The sequence below is a fragment of the Pelodiscus sinensis genome, chromosome 32, assembly GCF_052426305.1.
Source record: "Pelodiscus sinensis isolate ZL-2025 chromosome 32, ASM5242630v1, whole genome shotgun sequence".
Classification (NCBI taxonomy): Eukaryota; Metazoa; Chordata; order Testudines; family Trionychidae; genus Pelodiscus; species Pelodiscus sinensis.
The window spans coordinates 2,060,806-2,082,307 of NC_143083.1; the positions used below are offsets into that span (position 1 = coordinate 2,060,806).

Here is a 21,502-nt window from a genome sequence, read left to right on the forward strand (position 1 = left end):
GGGGCTGGGCAGAGCCAGCGAAGGCACCTGACGCGTCTCCTCCGGCCTCTGTTGGGAGGGAGGCAGGGAGGGCCTGGAGGCAGCTCGCCCTGCAGGGGGACAGGCCTGCTGCGGGTACTGTGTCCCCCCCCCCCGCCGCCCAGGCCCCTTGCAGCCCCGGGAGCTGCCCCGACCCCCCTGCAGCCGGGCACCCCCGGGCACTGGGAGCCGCCACCACCCACCTCCCCCCTGCACAGAGGCGGCTGGGCAGAGGCGGCACAGGGGGTTTACTGGTTGGTGGAAGGCTGGTGGCGGAAGAGCGCCCAGGTGCGCAGGTCCCTGGTGGTGAAGGGCGGCAGGTGGGCAGCCAAGCCGGGCACGTAGCCAGCGCGGCCCCTCAGCTCCGTGCTGCAGCGGTTGCGGTTGACAACTGGGAGGGGAGGAGAGAGCAGGTGAAGGGGGAGCCTGGGCGAGCCAAGAGCAGGAGCCTGCCCGGCCAGGGAGGCCCCTGGTTCGAGCCTGCGGGCCCCTTCCCCTGCCCCCCCCAGAGCGCCCGGCCTGCTGGTCTCGGCCCAGGGAGGCGGGCGGAGCAGGAAGGGACGTGGCCCCGGCTCCAGCCTCCGCAGCCTTGTCAGACTGCCGGGGGGGGGGAGGCACCCCCCCTTTACTAACCCACTCAGGCCAACGGCTTCACTCCCAGCCCCAGCGCACCGGGCAGAGGAGGGGCTGGAGCAATAGCCCTGCCCAGCGACGGGGAGTCTCAGGAGACCTGACTCCCAGCCTCTGCGTCCAGGCCTCTTCCTGGAGGGGGCACCGGGAGCAGCAAGAGGCCCCAGGGCTGGGCACTTACCGAACTCCTTTCCCAGGATGGGCTTGTCGCGCCACAGGAAGGCCCCCCACCTGGTGCTGGGCTCCAAGTACTGGGCAGGGACCACTGGGTCGTACCACGAGGCCTCCCGCAGGTGCTGAGCGTAGGCTGCGGGAGCGAAACAAGCGCAGCGCAGTCAGGGGGAGGGAGCCCGGCAGGCAGGGGTCTGGGCTCCGCAAACCCAGCACAGGGCAGGGATGATCTTTGCAGCCCAGAAGGTTCCTGCCCACTCCAGCCAGTTAACGAGGGGGTAAAGCCTAATTATTTATTAGCCTACTTCATGCAACTCTGGTTGGGCTGAGTAACCACAGGACAGATCCTGGTATTGTACCCATGTGAACGGCAGGCCTCATTAGTGTCCTGTGGCAAGGAGTTCCACAGGCTGATCTGCACACTGCTCAGACACCACGTGCAAAGCGCAACATTTTGCGCTCAGTTGTACTGCAATCCCCCATGTGCAAACACTGGCTTTAAATGCCAAGCAAATGCATTTCCCTGGCCCTTCCCCACTGCCCCAGTGCCTCGGTTACTTGAAAAATGATTTCCCAGAATGGCCCAGAGGCCCCTGGGGCTCAGGGCCTGGCCCAGAAAACTTCAGCCCCAAAGTCGGTTTCCCCAGCAGATACCAGTGGGCGACTTTGTGTTTCACTCCCTCCCGGGAGGGGCAAGCAGTGCCCAGCGAGGGAAGACGGGTCCCTGGAGAGAGAGGCTGGGGGGGGGGGGCATGTGCCAGCCAGCAGCAAGGGCAATTTGCAGCCCCTGCCTTGCAGGAACCCTGCTGGTGCAATTTGCACCACACCCTGGCTCCGTCTGTGCTGAGCCTAATGCCCTGCGCCGGGTGTCCTGGCAGCCCAGAGCAGTACCCGCTTCCCGCCTCACCCTCCCAAACCCAGAGTCAGCTCCAGGCGCGGCCCGGCCCAGCAGCAAAGAGCTCGATCGCCCCCTGCTGGCCCACTGGTGCATTGTACAGAGCTGGAGGGCCCAGTGCTAGTCTCTGCCGTGCTCATGGGGGCCAGTCCCCCAAAGGGGCAGATGCCGAAGCAAGAATGGGGGTGCGAGTCCTGCAGAGCATCAGGCCTTGACTTGCTCCCACTGTCCCCAGCCTTGGGGCACCCTCGACCCTGCCTCTCCCCCCAAGCCACTGCCCCGGGGGAAATCCTGCCGTTCCCTGGCAACGCTGGTGCAAGCCCCACAGGGCCAGCCTCCAGCATCCACATGCACACACGTGGCCAAAGCGGGTTCCCGGGGCTGCCTGGCTCAGCTCTAGAAGTCCCTTTGCAGAAGGCCTGGCAGGGGCTAGGCTGGGGTTGTGCTGCTCAGAGCCGCGTGGTTCTTGGACTCCCGTGGCAGCCTGGGTGCAGCCCGGGTCTCGGCTGGGACCGGCAGAGCAGGGAGCGTCTCCTTGGGCTGCGTTTGCCCAGCACAGGGAGGGCTGGGCGTTAGGATCGCTCCCACCCAGCCCCCCACCCCAGGCCCAATGGGATCCCCGTTGCTCCGATCTCTCAGGGACACACACCAGAGCTATCGCTCCTGACACGTTATTGGCCTGCGGCCTGCGGGGTGCAGGTGGCCAGGCCCAGCAGCTTTTGGGATACTGGGGCTGCTCCCTGCAAGTGTTTAACACTCGTCTATCCCCCGCTGGGGGGCAGGAAGGGAAGCGCGCAGGAAGGCAGGGGTTCTCTCACAGCACTGCTCAGTGTTATTAGCCTGGTGCTTTGGGGGCTGCCTGGATGGCGCCGCGGGGCTGAAAACAGGTTTGCTCTGGGGCCTGGGAAGGACGGGGTCTCAGGCAAACAGCCGTGTGTACCCGCCTGGTTGCAGGTTGGAGACTCCTGCTGCAGGGGGTTTGGTGCAATGTGGACGCGCCCTTGGAGGCCTGGTCTGGAACTGCGGGTTCTTTGCGCTAGGGGCTGTACACGCCGAGCGCAGCTGGGCCCCTGCTGCCCCGAGCCACAGCAGAGACTGGAGATGGCTGGGTGCTGCTCCATTTCCCACGCTTCCCAGCATCCTGTGCACGTGACTTACGGACCGTCCACGGGAGTAGCTGGCCAAGCAGCTGAGGTCAGTGGCCCACTGCCTTGGGGAGCACACTCGCAGCCAGAACCCCACCCGGGAAGCCCCGGCTCTGCAGTGAGCGGCACTGCTGAGCTGTATCCACCCAGCAGGGAAGCTGGCAGGGGAGGGGCATTTAGAGCGACCCCTGTGGAAAGATTTAAACTTTCTTATCACTGATAATCCAACGTCGCGCTGCCCCAGCCCTTTTCGTCAGGGCTGTAGGAACGTTTAGCCGCACGCCTCCCGTGCCGGGTAGCTCTTGCCCCGTTTCACACATAGGGAAACTGAGGCACAGAGCAGTTAGGTGGTTGGCCATGTAGCACGTTGGAGCAGAGGGGGGAAGGGAACCCACTATTCCCTGCCCCAGTGCCACACTCCGTTTAGCTACAAGATCCAGCCTCCCCCTTGCACTTTTCCACCCAGCGGGAGGGAAACATTTGATTTTGCTCTGAAGCAGCCTTGTAGCTAAACTGAAACAGCCCCGACAGCACAGACGTGAGGTCACAAGGCGAGACCACAGCGTGCGTCAGACAAGGGCGTCTCCTCCACGGAGCTTAGGGCTTGGTGCTTGCGTCTAAGTGCCCAGGCTGGCCTAGGGCAGGTGGGCAGCCCCCCAACTCAGTTAGTGTCCTCACCGGTGCCCCCTTCCCCCATGGGAGGTGTTAGGAACGCTGGGGCCGCCCCCTGGTTCTTGGTGCTGTGCGGAGCTGTCACGGGCAGGGCAGGGAAACCGGCCTGTCCTTTCCCCGCACTGGGCCCGGCTGCCGAGCGAGGCCTCCACAGAACTGGGCCGCTCCAGGCGCTGACGGGAGCCAGCTGCTGCCGTCCACAGGGGTGCCCAGGTCCAGGGAGGGGCTCTGGCAGCTGCTGTCTGCACAGGGCCTGCCGGGGGCAGAGCAGTGGCCGTGGCAAGCGGCAGGTTTGAAGGCTGCAGGGCCCCTGTGGCAAACGATGCCGGGAAGGCTCTGGGCATGGTGCAGGCCCCGAGATGGAGGGCGCTACAGCGCCATGTGCACCGGTGCTCCCCGGCTCCATGCATGGCCCCGGCTCCCAGCCCCACCGCTTACCAGGGGGCAAGGTCTTCCGCTCCCTCCTGGCGTGGTCCTGGAACCAGCGGTGATAGGCCGCGCGGCTGATGCCGTGGGTGAGCGTGTACCAGGCGTCTCGGTTGTCGCTGTTGGTCAGCCCGGTGTACCAGGTCTGGGGGATGGCGTCTCGCCCCATGGGGGTGCACTTCCAGCGCACGGCCTGCTTGAGGATGGGGGCATTGCGGGGCCCACGCAGTGAGAGGAACTCATCACTGTGGGCAGAAAGGAGCCGTAAGGGCAGGGAAGATAAACCCAGCTCCTGCTCCAGGGAGCGCACGCCCCGGGCATGGCGGCGGAGCTCAGGGCTGGCTGCTGGCTCTGGGCTCAGCGAGCTGGGAGAGGAGCTCTGAGAAAGCTGCTCCCCACACTGGAGAATGGGGCACTCCAGTCCCAGGCTTCACCATGGGTCAGGACACGCGTGTGCCAGGCTCCGCCATGGGTCAGGACATGTGTGTGCCTGACTCCGCCATGGGTCAGGACACGCGTGTGCCAGGCTCCGCCATGGGTCAGGACACGGAAGCGCACACCCCAGCTCAGTTGCCTAGCACCAACACAGCGTTGCTAGCTTCCCAGCGCATCACGGACCCCGCAGCATTCTGGGAGCAGAACATTCCCTCACTGGGGAAACTGAGGCCAGGGGAAGCGAAGTGACAGAGCTGGCCTAGCGCCCAGCCCCACTTCTCGCTGCCGGGCGAGAGCGGCGGCTTGTCACGAGAGCACAGGCCTGCGGCTGGACACTGGGAGGCTCCCACCTGTACAAGGGGGTTGGGAAGTCGGTCTCCAGTGTCCCCTGAGGGACGTATGGTCGGTCGGCCTCCAAGTCCATGCCCTCCGTGCCCACCTCCTGCGGGCCACGCCACCCCTGCCGGGCTCTGCGACTCCCTGTGGGCCAGCTGTCCTGCTGGGCCACTGTTGCCCAACACAAAGCCTGACAACCAGCCCTAGCAACCAGGCAGGCGGGCAAAGCAGGAGCAGAGACTCTCAGGCTGCAGGCACAGGGCTGCCTCCCTGGGGGCGAGATTCGGGACCAGCCCTTGCAGGGGAACAACGGGGTTTGCAAAGGCCTTCTCCATGCACCCGTGGCAGAGAAAAGAGGGTTTAATCCAGTCACCCATCTCAGCGGTGGCAGCAGCAGCCCCCGCCCCCGCAGAGACCCTTGCTGGCTGCTTTTCACTCAAGCAGCCCGCCCCAGGCTGGGGCGTCACACCTCACCCGGCTGGGGCAGACTCGCTCAGTCCACCCCCGTGTGTGTCTGGCCCGGCTGGGGAGCAGCCTCGCTCCGAGTCACAGCAGTGGCCGGTGGACCTGCCAGCACTGTTCTGTCCGCTGCTTTTCTCACTGCGCTCCTGCCCACGGGGCACGTCTCCAGACCGCTTAGATCCTGCAGGGCAGCTTCGTGGGGGTACCTCCCAGCCACAGTTTCACCCAAACATCAGCGTTTTCACCACAGAGACTAGATCCTGCCCCCAACAGAGACGCCTCCAGGACAGCCGCACACTCACCAGAAACAGGGAGATTGTGCGACACGCACAGCTCGACAGCGGAGAGAAGTGAGACGCCGGGGACTCCAGCAGCAGTCGGCTCCCGTGAGTCTCTCACAAGCCCTAAGTGTGAGCCAGTTGCCACCTGGTTCCGGAAGCTGAAGCCCTTCTACAGCTGATGCGTTCGCCAGCCATTGCCTCCTGCCCCAGGGGCAGCCTAGCGCTAGCACCCTGCAGCTGGCAGCGGGGAAACGGGTTTTTCAGTGGCTCCGTCCACACACAGTGCCCTGCCCCTCCTGGGTGAAAACAATTCCTTCCTGACCCCTGTGATCTGTTTGTCCTGGAGCTGGAGGATTTGCCTGTCCCAGTGTGGCAAACCCAGCTGGCTGGATTACTAGCGTTTAGTGAGACACGGGGGGTGAGACAACACGGGGAAGTCTCGCCATCTCCAGCCTTCTGACCACTACCACCTCGGGACCCACCTGACCTGGCTACAACTAATCAGCCTACGCTATTTAGTGTGTCAACCGCAGCTTCCCAGGCGCTGTCCCCCCATTCAGTGCCCTGGCCCCTCCTCCAGGAGCGTTGCCCACCAGGCTCCAAGCCTCCCTGATGAGTGACACTCATTTCTTTATCCTGGGTGGATGCAAAATCCTGTCAAACAATGTTTAACACCTAGGGACCCCGCACCATTGCAGACCAGTCAGGGCCTTCACGCTCCAGGACCCAATCGCAGACCCAGCCTGGCCCGTTTTGTATTGGAAGCTTGTTGTTGTTTAACAGAGTAAGATTTGGTTGAGGAGGGAGAAAAGACAAACCCTGTAAGATCCCCTGGCCTGAAGTCTCCTCCAGGGGAGTCAAACACGGGAGCCAGAGGGCGCCAGGCTGCCAGTCCACCTGAGGAAGGGGGGGTTTGCCCACAAAAGCTGAGGCTCAAATAAATCTGTTAATCTTTAAGGTGCCACCCGACTCCTCATTGTTTATGAGGTTAGTAGAAGCTGCAGGAGAAAGAGGCAATGAGGAGCAAGCCAAGAGAGACTCACAGAGCTGCAGTCAGGTCCTAGCTGCAGAACTGCGATCACTGGATGAGCTGTGGGCAGAAAGAAGCCAGCTGGATTTTCAGATCCCAGCCTGAGGAGGGTTCCTGGTGGTAGTGTGGGAGGGGGAGGGGGAAACATCACATGAGGGTTTGGAACAGAACATTTTTAAAAATGTCACGGGGCTTCATATTTCCACGATCACTGTACCTGGCCCTGCTTCTCCAATCAGAGCCTCGTCCCAGGGACATCACTACGCTTGTGTGGGCTCGTGTATTTGAGCGCAGGATCCACATAGCACATCACACACGAGCAGCGTGCCCTGTAAGCTGGGTGCTTCAGCAGCCGCCCAGGAGAGATTCAAATGCTTCCCAGCTGTGAGGAGAGCACTCACAGCCAGCAGCATGCGTTCCTACTGGTGGTGAACATCTGTAAATGCCTTGGTGCACAGAACAAATTTAGTCTGAACATGAACAGAAAAACAGGAGGGAACAGTACTCATGAGTCTCACGCGAGCCTTCAAACAAAGTGACACAGGCTTAAATTCACAACGTATTTAATGCCAGTTACATTGCTTTACATGAAAAAGGTTACAATGGTCTATTTTTTTCACCATATGATGCATTAAGTAACAATGCCACAAGTTCTTAGAATTTACCTGCATAAACTCTGGGGAGACCCTTTGTTCAAACTGCCGCGAGTCAGAAACGGCACGGTTCATACACTGAACGGACGTATATGCGAGTTTCTCGTCTTCCATTTACAACACAACTGAGCACACTCCAGACAGCCCCTCGCTTCACACACGTCGCACAAGAGAGTCTAGACACAAACAGCCCCTGCGGCCCCCACCCAGAGACCCCTTTTGGGAACATTCCACAGGCCCAGCAAACCACGTCCTTTGGCAACTGCACATGAAATGGGAGAGGGGGAATGCTGGCTGCGTGTTTAGGTCTTTACCATTGCTAGCTCCCCCTCCAACCAGATAGCTGATACACTCAACCATAAACCAGCTATGGGATCGGGAATCAACTTGCCATCCCTGCTAAGGAGACCCAGCGGAACCCAGAGTAAAGCACCCTGCTCTCAAGGCAGTGTCAGTCCAGGCTGCTCCTGGGGGAGGGTTAGGAATGCGGTTGTGGGCACGGTAGAAGGAGAGCCAGGCAGACGAAAGGATCCCACTCTAGGCCGAGCTCTCCGGGGAATGCAGTTCTATGCTTGAGAGTTAGCGTGACACAGCCCCCATGTGCAACTGTAGCCCAGACTGCTCGGCGTATTTCCTCTCTCCGCTCCCCCACTAGATTTCTGGGGACTTCAAAACCAAACCTGAACCTGCCAGGCCTAACGGACGGGACTCTGCAGCCCTCCCTTTTCTAAAGCAAAGCCTCTCCCGTGAAAAAGCAAAGCTCCCCTCAGCCGGACACCCAGCAAGGGCGCTCTCAGGTGCAGTTTGCACAAGGGCCCGTTCGCTGACCATATGCCCGGTAAATAATCCGGCTTGCTCCTCTCCATCCTGTGGGAGTGGGGCAGGCAGGGGGCCTGCTGTCAGTCTAGCTGCCAGGACCCTTGCCAGCCTGGTCTGTCCCTCTCCCTCCTGTCCCCCAAGCCACCATCAGACTTCCCACCTGTCTTCTGCACCCAACACTTTCCCAGGCTCCCTTCTCACTAGCTGGACACTTACACAACTTGAGCAGGGACAAACTGACTCCCCTCTGAAGCGGTTTCCTTGGTTCCCTCCTTCTACTGATTTTAATTGAGGAAGAAAATGTTTTGAGAGTGGTTTTGACAGTGGGCCAGGGCCTGGAGAACAGAGGCAGACCAAAACTCAGGCAGCACAGGAGAAACTAAGCCCCAGAAGTGGCTCCCGCCGTATTTCCCCTCCTCCAATCACTGATCTCAACACGTGCGTTTCTCTCCTCTGGCCCCTTCTCCCCCACGATCCCCAAGGGGCGGAACAAGTCCCCAGCCAGGCCACCTTTCACTGCAAGTGATGCTTTCAATTCCAACATGTTTGCTAACTCAGGGGCCTGACAGGTACTGGTTCCTTAGTGCTGTAGTGACGGGAGGGTGCCACAGGAGTAGCAAGCAGCAAGAGGAAGCAGGGGACCATTACCAACCACTTTTATGGTGCCTTGTAATTTTGTGGACAACCAGAGCTAAGCAGGTCTGTGCTGCAGCCATTTGGAGGAGCAGACAGGGCCAGGGGATTAGTCAGTCCCATTTTTGGCTTCAAGAGCTCCAATGCCGTCAGCTGCGCCGAGGGACTGTGCTCCTGCGCCAAGAGGCATTAGCTGGAAATGGCAGGCTCGGTCAAGGCCGTAGTGACATGGAATCTCAGTTCTCTGACTGGCTACCCGCCATTCACCCTTTCTCCAGGGGATGCTGCAGAGAAGCAGATACTTCCCACACCCACCCATCCCCCCACCGCTGGCAGTCTGGTTTCCCCAAGAAGGAATCTGCCTCCACACTATGTACAACAGGACAAGGGCTATATACACACACAACAGCCAAGAGAAAAAGACACTTACATCCACATGCGCTACAAAAGGGGTAGGCAGAACAGCCAGATGCACAGCAGGCAAGCGTTGGCACATGTACAAAGGAGACAGAAACCAGCTGCTGCAAGCAAAACAGCTTCTCTTTAAATTAAAAGCGACACACACACACACGCACGCACGCACACACACACAAAGTGCTTAGCATCACACCCCACTGCATTATTCCAACAAACTGGCAGGTTCGCTCTCTTCCTGAAACTTAAAAATGGGTCTCTGGCTCTGACCTAATTGAAGTTTAAAAAGGCAACACTTCTCCCTTGCCTAAAAACCTCGCACACAGACTTACAAACACATGATGTTTCTTCCGTTCCATGTGGAAGACAGGCAACAATCTCAAAGAACCTTTGTCTTTGAAAACAGATCAACAATAGTCTTTTTTTCTAAATCCATCTCAACTGCTTTTGTCCTCATAAAGACACTCTGCAGCAATCAGTCTGCAATAATTGGCACAGCATAAAGCTCTAAATAAATACTCCTGGGTCATTTAAAAAAAAGCCATCGTTTCCCCATTAAACTAAAAGTCTGGAGACCAGCTATGAACATGTAATTGCAATAATTCACTTAAAAAAACCCATCGTCTCTTTGGATTGTGCAGTAATCTTTCCTTCAGAAGAGGCTGTTAAAACGTTTTAAAAAAATTCTCAGTTCAATGGTTTTAGGTAGATACTAAGTGTGCTGAAAATTAAATGGTCTTCACTCAACAGGCATGTGAAGTATTAGTCTTTTTTTTTTTTTTTTTTTTAAGCTGAAGAGAAAAACTGTGGATCTGAAAAAAATAAGTTCTCCTTTTTTCTACTTGGAATGAGTCTCGAGCCAAACCAAAACTCTTCTACATTCGAGAGGCTTCTCCCCAGCTCTAGCTTTTGTCCTTCCCCACGGGACAATTTGATGAAGTCTGGCTCCCACGCCTGCGTCTGAAGAAGCCTGTCAAATCAGAGAATGACGAGCCCAGAGCAGGGTTCCAAAGCCCTCCTCACACAACCCAGGCCTCCCGACACACCCCTTATGGAATACTCAGCGCTCCCAGAGGGTACAAAGCAGCAGTTGAGATGCCCTTGGCCTTGTCTTCTTATCATGGTCCATATCACACAAGTTCTACCCAATGTACAAAATTAGATACTTTCGGTTTTCCCCTCTTGCAACTGTCCCCCTTTATGGAGAATAAATTCTGAACCCTTTGCCAGGTCCTTTGCCCGCCCAGCCCCGCCCCAAATACTGTCCAATATGGTTCACAATCACGTATTTAATAAGAATCTTGAAAGTCCGTCCTCCAAACCCACTGGCACTCTCTTCCCCTCTTCTGGTTGATAGCGAGAGGGTCCGTGCATGCCAAGTTCGTGGCTTGTGCCTGGCACATCGTACCGGGGTCTCTTGGAGCACGATTAAGTTTTACCGTATCCTGGTGAAGAGATTCAGAACAGACACAGACTCCTGCAAAGAAACAGAGAAGCGTTTTGAACCCAAGATCCTCCTCTCTAATTATTCACTGAGACACCAAGTCGAGTGCCGACAGCTCCACCACCCTACCCTGTCACTACCCCAAATACCCATTTCTGCCACGAAGCCAGGGCTCAAGCAAACCAGGGAAATGATCCAGGGCTTGTGCTACATTAGAGGGCAAAGACTCACAAGCATCCTAGGGCATGATGCTGGTAAGATAGTCACCCTCCTGTGCTCATGCCTGTGTATGGGGTGCATGGGGAGCACGCGCAGGGCGGAAGATGGTTTGGGCATGCACTACTAATGGTTTAGGCTGAAGAATGTAGAGAGCCAGCCTTAAACAGAGACCCTGGACACTCACTTCACTGCTTTTGCATTCCTCCGCTTACCTCTGTGTGTTACGATCTTACGCCCAACACTACCTCAGAACGGCTGGGGGAAATGCCAGGGGTGAAAGTGGGGATTTTTGAGGCCTCTGAGCACAGAATAAGTAAAGTGACTAGTAAAACTACAGATCCCACAGCAGGTGACTAGAGCAGGACAGAATATGTACAGCCTCCCCACTGGAGGGGTCTCCTTCTCTAGGCACAGCTTGCTGCAAAAACAGCTGTGGATGTTAAGGACTAGTCCAGTTCACTAGTCGATTCCCCACTCCCCCTTGCTACCTCTTATCAGACAGAAGCAGCAAAGACGGGGGAAAAGAGAGGGTACTTCAAAGCAGCAGCCTTGCATGGAGCCCATACTTGGGGTCTGTGCAGTGCTGCTGCTTTGAAATGCCATGGCGGTGTTTCAAAGGGGCAGCACCACACCGCTGATCTTCAGCTCAGCTGTGCGGTGCTGCCCCTTTGAAATGCCGCCTTGGCGTTTCAAAGCAACGCCATAAGGAGCTGGCCCTGGGTTCTATGCAGAGCTGCCCCTTTAAGAAATCCCCGGCTCAGCTGTGCAGCACTGCCCCTCTGAAATGCCACCAAAGCGTTTCAAAGCAGCAGTTCCGTGTGGAGCCCAGGGTCAGCTGGGGACTTCCCAGCTGACCTTGGGCTCCATTTCCATGGAACTTGGGATCAGCTGGGGACTTCCCAGCTGACCTTGGGCTCCATTTCCATGGAACTTGGGATCAGCTGGGGAGTTCCCAGCTGACCCCGGGCTCTGAGTGGCATTTGAAAGCAACAGCACCGCATGGAGCCCAGGTCAGCCCCGCTGTCCCCAAGCTCCATGTGGGCGCTTCTGCCTTGAAATGCACAAGAACTGGGGACTCTTGTACATTTCAAAGGAGGAATGTGGAAGTGCCTATTGACCAATCGATGGAAATTCCATCGACTACTCGACTAGAAAATTACTCGCTATTTAACATCCTTAGAAACAACACACACACTAGAGAGTTTACCTTTGTTGAGCGGGTTTTGCTGAAGACATTCCAGAACCTCAGTGTTTCATCTCCTGCCCCCGTGACTATGGCCTCCCCATCAGGAGACATTGCCTAAGAGAGGAGCAAGAACACAGTCTTCAAAATATATGTTGGGACAAAGTGGGGATTGTATTCACCCTGTTACAGTGCATGTGATTTCTACTATCCTGTGGTAATCCTGTGTGTGCCTCAGTTTCCCTGGGCACTGCACCAATACCTAGATGGGGATGGGAATTTCGGGTGTGACTCTCACTGAGGGAGGCTGTTCCAGTCCCAGCATGTACACAGTAGCCCAGGCTTTATGTATCATGAGCCCGGGAGGGGGTGCAGCTAGGTGACACCTTTTGCCCAGGAAGCTAGGCAAAGGCTGGAGAGGGGACTGGCTGCAGAGACTGTAAGTGAGTCTTGCAGGCTTGAGGTGCAGAGATGGGGGGGCAAGGCCTTTGGCTCGGTGCCCTCTCCCCAAGATGGGTTGTACTGACTGCTCCTGGTTCCTGTGCTGACAAGTCAGTTCTATGCTGTGTCTCTGTGAACCAATAATCCTTCTGTTCTACCTGCTGGCTGACAGTCCCATCCGGCTGCGGATGGGGGTGCAGGGTCCAGTAGCCCCTCACACATGCACATTTTGCTGAATGGTAGTTTAAAATGAAGGCCTCCTCCCTCCAGAACATAAATATTCAATTGCCTTCGCTGTCTCCCTAATACACTAATAAAAGGGTTTAGTAAACCAGGGCTACTTACATTTGTTTTCCTCCTGCTTCCTCACCACTGCCACAGGCACGATGGAGAATTTGGGGAGGTCTTAGTGGTGCTACAGAGCACACATGGACCATTTGCATTATCTTTGGAACTGCACTTCTCTGTAGAGTCAGCCGTGATCACCACCCTACACTGTTAACTAATGAACTAGCCATGGTGTCTAGAACAGTCTGAGAGGCTCAGCTGATCCCATTCCATGCTGAGGTTCCCCCAACTACCATGAGAGGGAGAACAAGCAAACAGGAGACACAGAGACCAAGGGGTGGAACTAGACTGAACAGGACTGGATGTTTTAATGCACAACCACAAAGAGAAAAACAGCAGGGGGGGGGGGGGGGGGGGGGGGGGAGGAGTACAAAGAAGCAGCTTTTGCCATTTATAATTTTCCCTCCAGACTCCTAAGATCAGCTTGCTGTCCCAGAGGAGGAGCTGGAGTCTGACAGCCTAAGACAGGGCTGGGGAACCTTTTTTGAGCCGGGGCTGCTGACCCACAAAAAAGTCAATTGGAGGCCTCGCACAAGTGAGAAGCGGGGGGGCCCCCGAATGAGAAAGACACTCCCCACATTCCTGTCACACCCCAGAGCCTGAGGGACCCAGCCTAACAGATTCTGTGTGCTCCAGCCCTACAGGGAGGCAGCAGGGGGACTGGAGCACCAGTGCAGGCTCCCCAATGTTGGGGGGGCGGCCCTGAGCCTTGGGGGCCAGATCCAGACAAGCTGAGGGCCAAATCCACCCCCGATCCTGAGGTTCCCCACCTCTGGTCTAAAGCTTACCCAGAGATTAACTTGGGTGACTTTGGGGCAGAAGAATCCCTCACCCCAGTGTCAGCTTAGTGGAGTGAAGCGGAGCCTTGTTTGTTTCACTAATCAAAGCACAAAGCAGCAGACATCAGTGCTAGCCACCCTGGGCTCTGTCTCAGTGCCCAGCCCAGTCGCGGCAGAGGCAGAAGGACGGGACGCTAAGCAGAAGGTATGGGTTGCAGCTTACCAGATATAAGACTCTGTACGAATGCCCTGTTAGTTTTGCTACTTGAGTTAAGGAGGGATATTTCCAGACAAGGATCTGGTTTTGCGAGTATCCATGGGTACTCACCTGTAGGAGGAAGGCACAAGGGTTACAAGTCAGTGCTGACAGCTCCTGACACAGGAAAGTTTAGCAGTGGGACTCCAACCAGGAAGGCACTTACTAGTTCATTGGCATGTTTGGACCAAGCCAGATTGCACACTTGTGACCCGGTGTCAATGCACTGCAAAGGCTGCCCAGTCAGAGTGTTCCAGAACCGTATGCAGCGGTCAGCTGTCCCACCACCGGAGGCCAGCAGACCATGCTGGTGTGGAGACCAGGCGATAGCTTTCACAGCAGCTAGGTGCTCTGTATATTGCTGGACAGGACTCAAGCTGGAGTGATTCCACACAAGGAGCTGGTGGAGAGAAGAAACAAGGTTAATTAACACTCAGCTCCAACCTCTGCCCCTCTCCCCTCCAAACCGAGGGAACGGTGCTGAGCAAGCTTGCCCTGCAGCACTTGGCCAATGTGCCTCCATCTTATCGGTCAGCGATTCCAGTGCTGGGGCCTCTCTCTGAGACAGGCCAGCCTGCTCGGATCAGGAGCTGTTTTGCAAGTTGGGGCTAGTGCAGAGGTGGGCAATAATTTTTTGTCAAGGGGCACTTCAAAAATGGGCGGGGCCTCAAAAGGAAGGGGCAGGGGCAGGATGCTTCAGGCTTCCCTACCCACAGACCATGATTGGTCTGGAGGTGAGGGAGCCCCTTTGCCCCCCCACTTCCCACTAAGCACCATGCCCCTGGTGGTGGGAGGAGACTTCCTGGGCTCCCCCACCCCCAGGCCAATCAGGGTCTGGGGGCAGGAAAGCATGCAAAGCCCTCCTCCTGTCCTGCCAGGAGCAAGTGGCACTTCCAAGTGCCACACACTCCTGGCCGGGGAGGCGTGGGGGGGGGAGAGGAGAGGAGGAGGGTCTGCATGCACTTCCCCCTGCCCCCAGGTCCTGATTGGCCTGGGGGAGGGGGAGCGTGCAAAGCCTCCTCCCGCTCTGCCAGGAGTGAGCGGCACTTCAAAGCACCGCTTGCTCCTGGTAGGGCGGAGGAAACTTCATGTGCCTCTCCCCGCCCCCAGGCCAATTAAGGCCTAGGGCCGGGGAGCAGCAGGGCCTCTGTGGGTTGAATCAACCCACTTGGCACCTCTGGGCTAGTGTTACTTGGGCTACGTGCAGTGTAGTCTCTGGACAGGAAAGCCTTTCTGAAAATCCAGCCATGATCAAACACTTTGGAACTCTATTGTCATCCACTGGGGAACAGAGGAGAAGTTGAAAGAGTTTGCAACACGGTATATTCCATCACCCCAGCGTCTGGGGAGTTAACTGCAGGAATCTATCCCAAGGGGCTTTCAGGATTGTTTGCTCTGTTCTCTGGTACAGAGCAAACTTGTGCTGTGCATGTTAAAACAAGACAAACTTGCAGAAGGGAATTTCGGTGTAAAACTAAGTTATGTAAAATTGCCAGAACTTCTGTACCTGCTCAGTGCCTAACTTCATGTTTTGGTGGAGACAGTTTAAACCAGCGTGACTGAAATCTAACATCCTCAATGCCAAAGGTGCAGGTTAGGAGCAGCAAAGCATGGCTAAGCTGTGCTTGTAATGTTTACTTAATACAGATCCTAGAAAATGGTAGGATGGTCTAGTTCAGCCCCATTTGAGGGGAGAGAATCACCTCCTTAGTAACAAAAAGGCATCTTCAGAAAAAACAGAGGGAGGCTGTAATTAAAAGCTGACATCTCTTTGAAAGAAGGCAGCTTGTAGGATTGGGAATGCAGGTTCAGCGAGGAGGCCAAGGCCCACACCAGCAGCAATCAGTACTATACCTTGTTATCATTTCCGCCCGATGCCAGGAGTTGGTGGTCTGTGGACCACTTCAGGCCACACACCTCCTGCCTGTGGCCCTGAAGCCGTCGCTCAGACTGCAGAGGGGGGGTCCGGATGTCTCTCTGAAGGATCATTCTGTCCCGACTGCCGGAAGAAAGCTGGTCTGCGTTCCATGCCAAAGCACCTGGAATGCAGGCAAAGGAACAGAGTGAGAACTGCAAGCAGCTGTCAGTGCAGGATTCCTAGGCTTAAGTAGCAAGCCACTGCCACCAGAGGAGCACAATACAAATATCGTCTTGACCCATTGTTGCTCGAAGTTTAAAAAACTTTTTACAAACACAAACCTATTTAAGTTCATATTACACCCACTTTACAGCTGAGGAAACTGAGGCATGAGGGTGTAACAACTTGCCTGGAGTCAGTAGCAGACATCGGACCAGAATTCATAAGATGTCCCAGCTCCCAACCCCTGACCTGGTCACCAATCCACACTGCCTCCTTGAAAAAGCTATTCCCTGAAAAGCAGGATGAACTGGAAAGCTCAAGCAGCCAGCCTGGAGGGTTGAAACCAATGACATTCAACAAGGTGTATTAACAGGACACACCTAGGATGTCTCATTACACTACACCCTCCACAACTGTAGCTGGCCATGATTCATAGTATCACCACCCGAAGAGCAGGCCAGTGCAATTGAAAAGGACTTTTAAAAAAAAACAAAAGAAGCAGCCACTTCACAGAAGGCTTGGGGAAGGAGTGGGGCATGGGAGTGGGAGTGAATCTCACACGCCCTTTTGGATCATAAATTAGAAAAATACTCCAATATTCACATGGCTTTAAGGGACCCCTCTTCTACCTTAGCACATGCCATTTTCAAATGGTGAGCTTCAGCCCTCTGGCCTCCTTTTCCTTCTTACCCACTCTGGCGGTGTGTCCCTCGAGCATGGACAATTTCTTCCCTGCAGCTGCATCCCAGATCTGTACAAAGCCCTTGTGAGTGCCCACTGCTACCAAGTTCCCCTAGATACACAAAAAGAAATCTTACAATTAGGGATGTAAAATCCTGTTTAATCAGTCAACTGGTTCAACACTTAAACAGGGCGGGGCGAGGGCTATGCTAGCCACGCTGGAGCGCCCTCCCACAGCATGGTGGGCCTGGCCCCCCTGGTTAACTGTAACTGGTAAGTGACACCTGGTAAGGTGATGCTTGCTGGTTGTCCAGTTAAGCATTCACCTCCCTACTTACTATCAATAAAGACAGTACGGAGGCACATAAAGAGAGCCAAGGGCCACACAACAGTCAGTTCTGGAAAGGCAAAACGAGGGGCAGGAGCAGCATTTCTAGAAATTCCACAACTAGGACTATCAATCCTGCTCAAAGAAATGCCACCTTGCAATAGCAAGGACTTGAAATGTTTTAACCAGGGAAATCGAGCAATGGGCATTAAGTGACTTGTCCAACACCATACAGGGAGTTTTTAGTAGAGTTGGAAACAGAACCTAGGATGTTCTCTGAACACCATGGCAATGCTAAAGGAACCACAAAAACCTGTCCTGTCTGCACAAGCTACTGATTTAAACAGGATGGGAATATTTCCATGCCAAAGGAATTCAGAAGTATCATTCAGCCAGCCAGGCAATATTTCATGGCATATGAAGAGCACCAAACAGAGCACCTGGAGGTCTGGTTGCGAAGATCCTGCCTCACAAAAGGTTGTTTGGCAGATGCTTGGCTCTTTTACCCAAATCTGCCCTACGAGGCAAATCTGGCAGGATAAGAATATGGAGAGCTATTGGCGCAGAGACAACAAGCATATCAGATTATGTAGCGGGTCTCCCCATAACAAGCAGAACTACAACCTCATCCTAACAGCCCTCCTAAGGAGGTGCACTGCCGTGATGGCACCGTGCGAACCAGAGCATGGCTCACTCACATACAGGTATTCATAGTAAATTTAGAAGATGCATTTCTATATTCATGGCCCAGTCCAAGTCCGTCCATGCCATGCTGCTGCATAGGCACGGTGCTTTATTTGGGGGAGGACTCTCAAGCGCACATCTTAGGTTTTAACAAAAAGGAGAGAGAAATGGATGCTCTTTAGCCCCTCGACGGAGGTCACATGTTGCTTACTGAACTTGATCTAGGTCAGTGACGGGCTAGCGAGCAGGTCGTATGAGTGGCTACTTCCTAGCAGTGGGCCACAAGATTGTTGTAACCAAGATGGTCCCCCAGATTAGAGGAGTTTTGCTAACTAACCCTGCGTACCTAGAGTTTGTGGGACGAGCCAACTGAACTGTAGCAGCACTTTGTTTGGATGCAGGGGGAGTGTCCGGCTCTCACCATCAATGCTGTGTGCAGTCAGAACGCACCTAACTTCACATGCCCTGGCTTTGTGTGCGTGACACTTTATTAATACCGGTAGGGAAAAACCAACATGGACAGAAACCTGCAGAATCTGTCAATCCTGGGTGTGGACAACAGTAAAGAAAACGTCTCATGGGCCACATGCAGACGCCGATGGGTCGCATACGGCCCTTAGGCCGCGGGTTATCCACCACTGATCTAAGTGGTTCTCACTCCAGTGAGACACTGTGAATTCCCATCAGCTAAGGGGTGTTTCTAGTGATATACAGGGGGTTAGATGTTCTGAAACACTAAGCTCTTACAAATGCAAGTGACGCTCTGGTGCCCAGCCTCTCTGAAAACAATGGCTTAATGGCCTGCGTGGTAGTATCATACTGACCCGTTCTGACCAGCCCACCGATGTCACAGAATCGCCTTCCACAGACAGATCACACAACCGGGTCACCTTGAAAATTAGGAAGTAAGATGGAAATCAGGCATAAATAGGCATCAACTTGGTACTAGGAGATTCACTGCCTAGCAGAGTAGTAATCTGGAACGAAGAGCACTAGTATGTTGCACCGCATAGATGGTAAATTCCAGTGCACTGGAAAGAGTACTGTGGCAGACTAGGAAACACAAAGGCCAATCCAACTGACTCTCGCTACATTGTACTTTCTCCCAAAACACCAAAGAAAGAGCCACACCTTACCTGGCTAGTACAAGCACTCCAAAGGTAAACACAGGTGCCAAGGCCAACACTGAGAACATTGAGAGAAGACCAGTCCACAAGGTTCAAGTAGAAGTCATCCTGCAGCTCTGGAGCATCCAGCACTTTGAAAGGAATCTTGGAGATTTTTCTTGTTGGTTTTCGAGGTGATCTTAGCAATTTCTGACTGTTTATACAAAGAGAAACGGCTTTCTTTGTAGGAGGCATTGAAGGTACCAAAACATTTAGAGAAACGCCTACTCTTTGATCACTAACTTTCTACAGAAGTGGAGAGATGGAAGAAGCTATTGCTTCAGTGCTGCAGCCCTCCTGAGGTGGCAGATAAAGCCAAGTAATGGAAACAGAATGAAAGAGGGAAGATGCCCACGGCAAAGCTGCCCTGTGACACTGAACCAGAGAGGGTAAAGCAACCAATAGGCTAAGTGACCCAAAATCAACCTTTAACAGCGTATCAGAGAAGTACTGAAAGGGTTAACAGGGCCATTTTTTTGTATAGACTATTATCAAAGTTACTTTAAGTAGATATAAGCTTTGCCTACACTACCACTTTTGTTAATCAGTAGTGTGGGGAAGAAACCCAAACCCAAAACAACCCCCTGACTGATACAAGTCTCATGGACAGCATAAGGTCAGTGGGAAATGCTCTCCTGTCAACAAAACTACTGCCACTCATTAGTGATGGCGAAAGAACTCTCTCCCACCTACACACAGGAAACCTTACAGAGGCACAGCTGTAGCAGTATAGGTCTGCTATAAAGTCTGTAGTTTAGGTATAGCCTTAAGTCTTTGAATTGTTAACCTGTATTGTCAGAGAATTAGAAGTAGATACTAAGGCTGTGTCTACATTAGTGCGATCTTGTGCAAAAGTGGCTGCTTTTGCGCCAAAACTTGCTGCCTGTCTACACTGGCCACGAGTTCTTGCGCAAGTACACTGACTTTCTAATGTGTGAAATCAGTGCTTCTTGCGCAAGAACTGATGCTCTCGCTCAGGAATAAGCCCTCTTGCGCAACTGTTCTTGCACAAGAGGCCAGTGTAGACAGGCAACATGAATTTCTTGTGCAAGAAAGCCCTATGGTTAAAATGGCCATTAGAGCTTTCATGTGCAAAAGAGCGTCTACACTGGCATGGATGCTCTTGAGCAAAAGCACATCTCTTGCGCAAACGCACATGCCAGTGTAGACGCTCTCTTCTGGAAGAGTTTTTGCACAAGAACTCTTCCGCAAAAGAGTTCTTGTGCAAGATCATGCCAGTGTAGACGTAGCCTAACTATATTCGTCTGTGATTACCTATATTTGTGAAGTTTATCAAAGTGACCTAATTAGCTTGCAGGTGATAATCTTCTATTCCTGTGTTACTGTACTTCATTGATTCAGAGATCAAAAAGGAATATTAACATCTAAAGAAAACTTACGGTGTAATAATATCATTGTCTATATTTTTCTTTCTTTGAAGTTTTTAGTAGACTGTCTATGATCTGCATGAATGGTTAATTACCTTATGGTAACGAATGCGGCTAGTTACCAGTGTGTGACTAGGGAATAGAGATTTCCTTCACGACAACTTTGTATATTACCTATTCTTCATTCAGCAAATGCCTGTTGTGATGTCTGTTGCTACTGATGATGTATCTGCTAGAGAACTATAACAGAACTGTAAGGCCTGAAACTTTTTCCATCTCACATCTGCTTCAACTTTGACTGAAGTTCAAGTCACAAGACTGATGCGAGCCCTGGACTATCTGAGCGAATTTTCACAGAAAAATGTCACAGACAAAAGAGTGGCAGTAACTTTATTGGCAGAAGAAAGTCTCCCACTGACCTTGTTCTCTCCATGAAACATATCAGTCAGGGGCTTGTTTTGGGGTTTGGTTTGGACTAACCTATTGAACCAATTCTAAAAGTACTTTTACAAATCTCTGTTATGAAACTGACTTGGCCCAGGGGTCCTTGGCTGCAGCCTGTAAAGGCCTGTATTCTGGGCAGGGCCGGCGAGCCATTCCTGCGCCCCAGGCAGCAGGCACGCGACGCATGTGCGGCCCCGCCCCACGGCACGCACCTTACGAAACTCTCAGCCCCACCCCTGCCACGTTCGCAGAATGAATTTTGTTATGTAAGTCAATACGAAGGGGATGTGTCGCACATCTCCATATTGGTGCACATAAAAACAAACTGTTCTGCATATGGACATAGAAATTAGAGGCACCATTACTTCTGCTCCCTACTTCCCCTCCTGAAATCCCATCGCCATACAGCAACCAATTATGGCATTAATCAGAAAGCAGCATAAAAGCCTCTGCCCCCACTTTTCCCCACCCAGAGGTAGCCAGCATTACCTTTTGTTGCTGACAGGCGATAGAGAATATGGGGAGACCTCGTTGCCATCATCTGGACTGGAGCGTTTGGTGCTGAGGGAATACTACACAAAGAAGAAAGCATTGGATACAAAATCCCCACAAAGTACAGGCCCCGATGTGTCAGAGAGCACCTACAATGTAATGAATTGATACATTACCTAGTCAGGGGTCCCTCCAAAATCCTGCTTGGTGGTAGCCCCCATTGTATTTTACTTCCTATTTTCTTCAAGATTTAAAGGTATCTTGAAGGGAAGGGACTGATTTAAAGCTACACCGAGAAACTAATTTCTGTAGAATTTCAAAACCGCTACGTCATTTAGCTAGCACATCAAGACCACGTGTTGATTTGCTCATATCTGTTCCAAAAGACCAGACTTTCAAAAACCTTCATAACTCAGGAAAGAAGAGGAACTGCGGCTAGCTGCAGATATACAGGCCGTCAATGGACAGTTTCCACTGGAATTTGTTAATTCAACCCTCCCTAGTCATTCCATACTACTGATGACTCATTTTAAACCGTGGCTGAACTTA

At 53.8% G+C, this 21,502-nt stretch overlaps 2 protein-coding genes across 6 annotated transcripts in view; both read right to left on the reverse strand.

Moving 5' to 3' along the window:
• Positions 1 to 249: 249 nt before the first annotated feature.
• Positions 250 to 4,901, reverse strand: TEKTIP1 (tektin bundle interacting protein 1). Its single transcript, XM_025180545.2, has 4 exons — positions 4,743 to 4,901; positions 3,970 to 4,202; positions 830 to 955; positions 250 to 409 (listed from the first exon to the last, which is right to left on the reverse strand). The coding sequence occupies exons 1-4, from the start codon at positions 4,814 to 4,816 to the stop codon at positions 267 to 269; spliced, it is 576 nt and encodes a 191-aa protein (XP_025036330.2). The 5' UTR covers positions 4,817 to 4,901; the 3' UTR covers positions 250 to 266.
• A 2,146-nt stretch (positions 4,902 to 7,047) lies between these two features.
• Positions 7,048 to 21,502, reverse strand: part of FZR1 (fizzy and cell division cycle 20 related 1) — a 41,736-nt gene continuing 27,281 nt past the window's right edge. For all 5 annotated transcript variants that reach the window (XM_075903278.2, XM_075903280.2, XM_075903281.2 and 2 more), the window contains 9 exons: positions 20,951 to 21,033; positions 18,600 to 18,783; positions 18,288 to 18,353; positions 16,461 to 16,563; positions 15,545 to 15,729; positions 13,857 to 14,090; positions 13,658 to 13,762; positions 11,891 to 11,983; positions 7,048 to 10,497 (listed from right to left, as the gene is read on the reverse strand). In XM_075903278.2, coding sequence (XP_075759393.2) covers positions 10,456 to 10,497; positions 11,891 to 11,983; positions 13,658 to 13,762; positions 13,857 to 14,090; positions 15,545 to 15,729; positions 16,461 to 16,563; positions 18,288 to 18,353; positions 18,600 to 18,783; positions 20,951 to 21,033 — 1,095 coding nt within the window. In that variant the 3' untranslated portion in view covers positions 7,048 to 10,455. The remainder of the gene's footprint in view (positions 10,498 to 11,890; positions 11,984 to 13,657; positions 13,763 to 13,856; positions 14,091 to 15,544; positions 15,730 to 16,460; positions 16,564 to 18,287; positions 18,354 to 18,599; positions 18,784 to 20,950; positions 21,034 to 21,502) is intronic.

Excerpts from the sequence above, each read along its gene's own strand:
- TEKTIP1 (XM_025180545.2), bottom strand. The coding sequence starts at position 4,816 with ATGGACTTGGAGGCCGACCGACCATACGTCCCTCAGGGGACACTGGAG. Across the intron at positions 956-3,969 it reads GCGGAAGACCTTGCCCCCTG|CCTACGCTCAGCACCTGCGG; the intron begins GTAAGCGGTGGG and ends TCGCTCCCGCAG. Across the intron at positions 410-829 it reads CATCCTGGGAAAGGAGTTCG|TTGTCAACCGCAACCGCTGC; the intron begins GTAAGTGCCCAG and ends CTCCCCTCCCAG.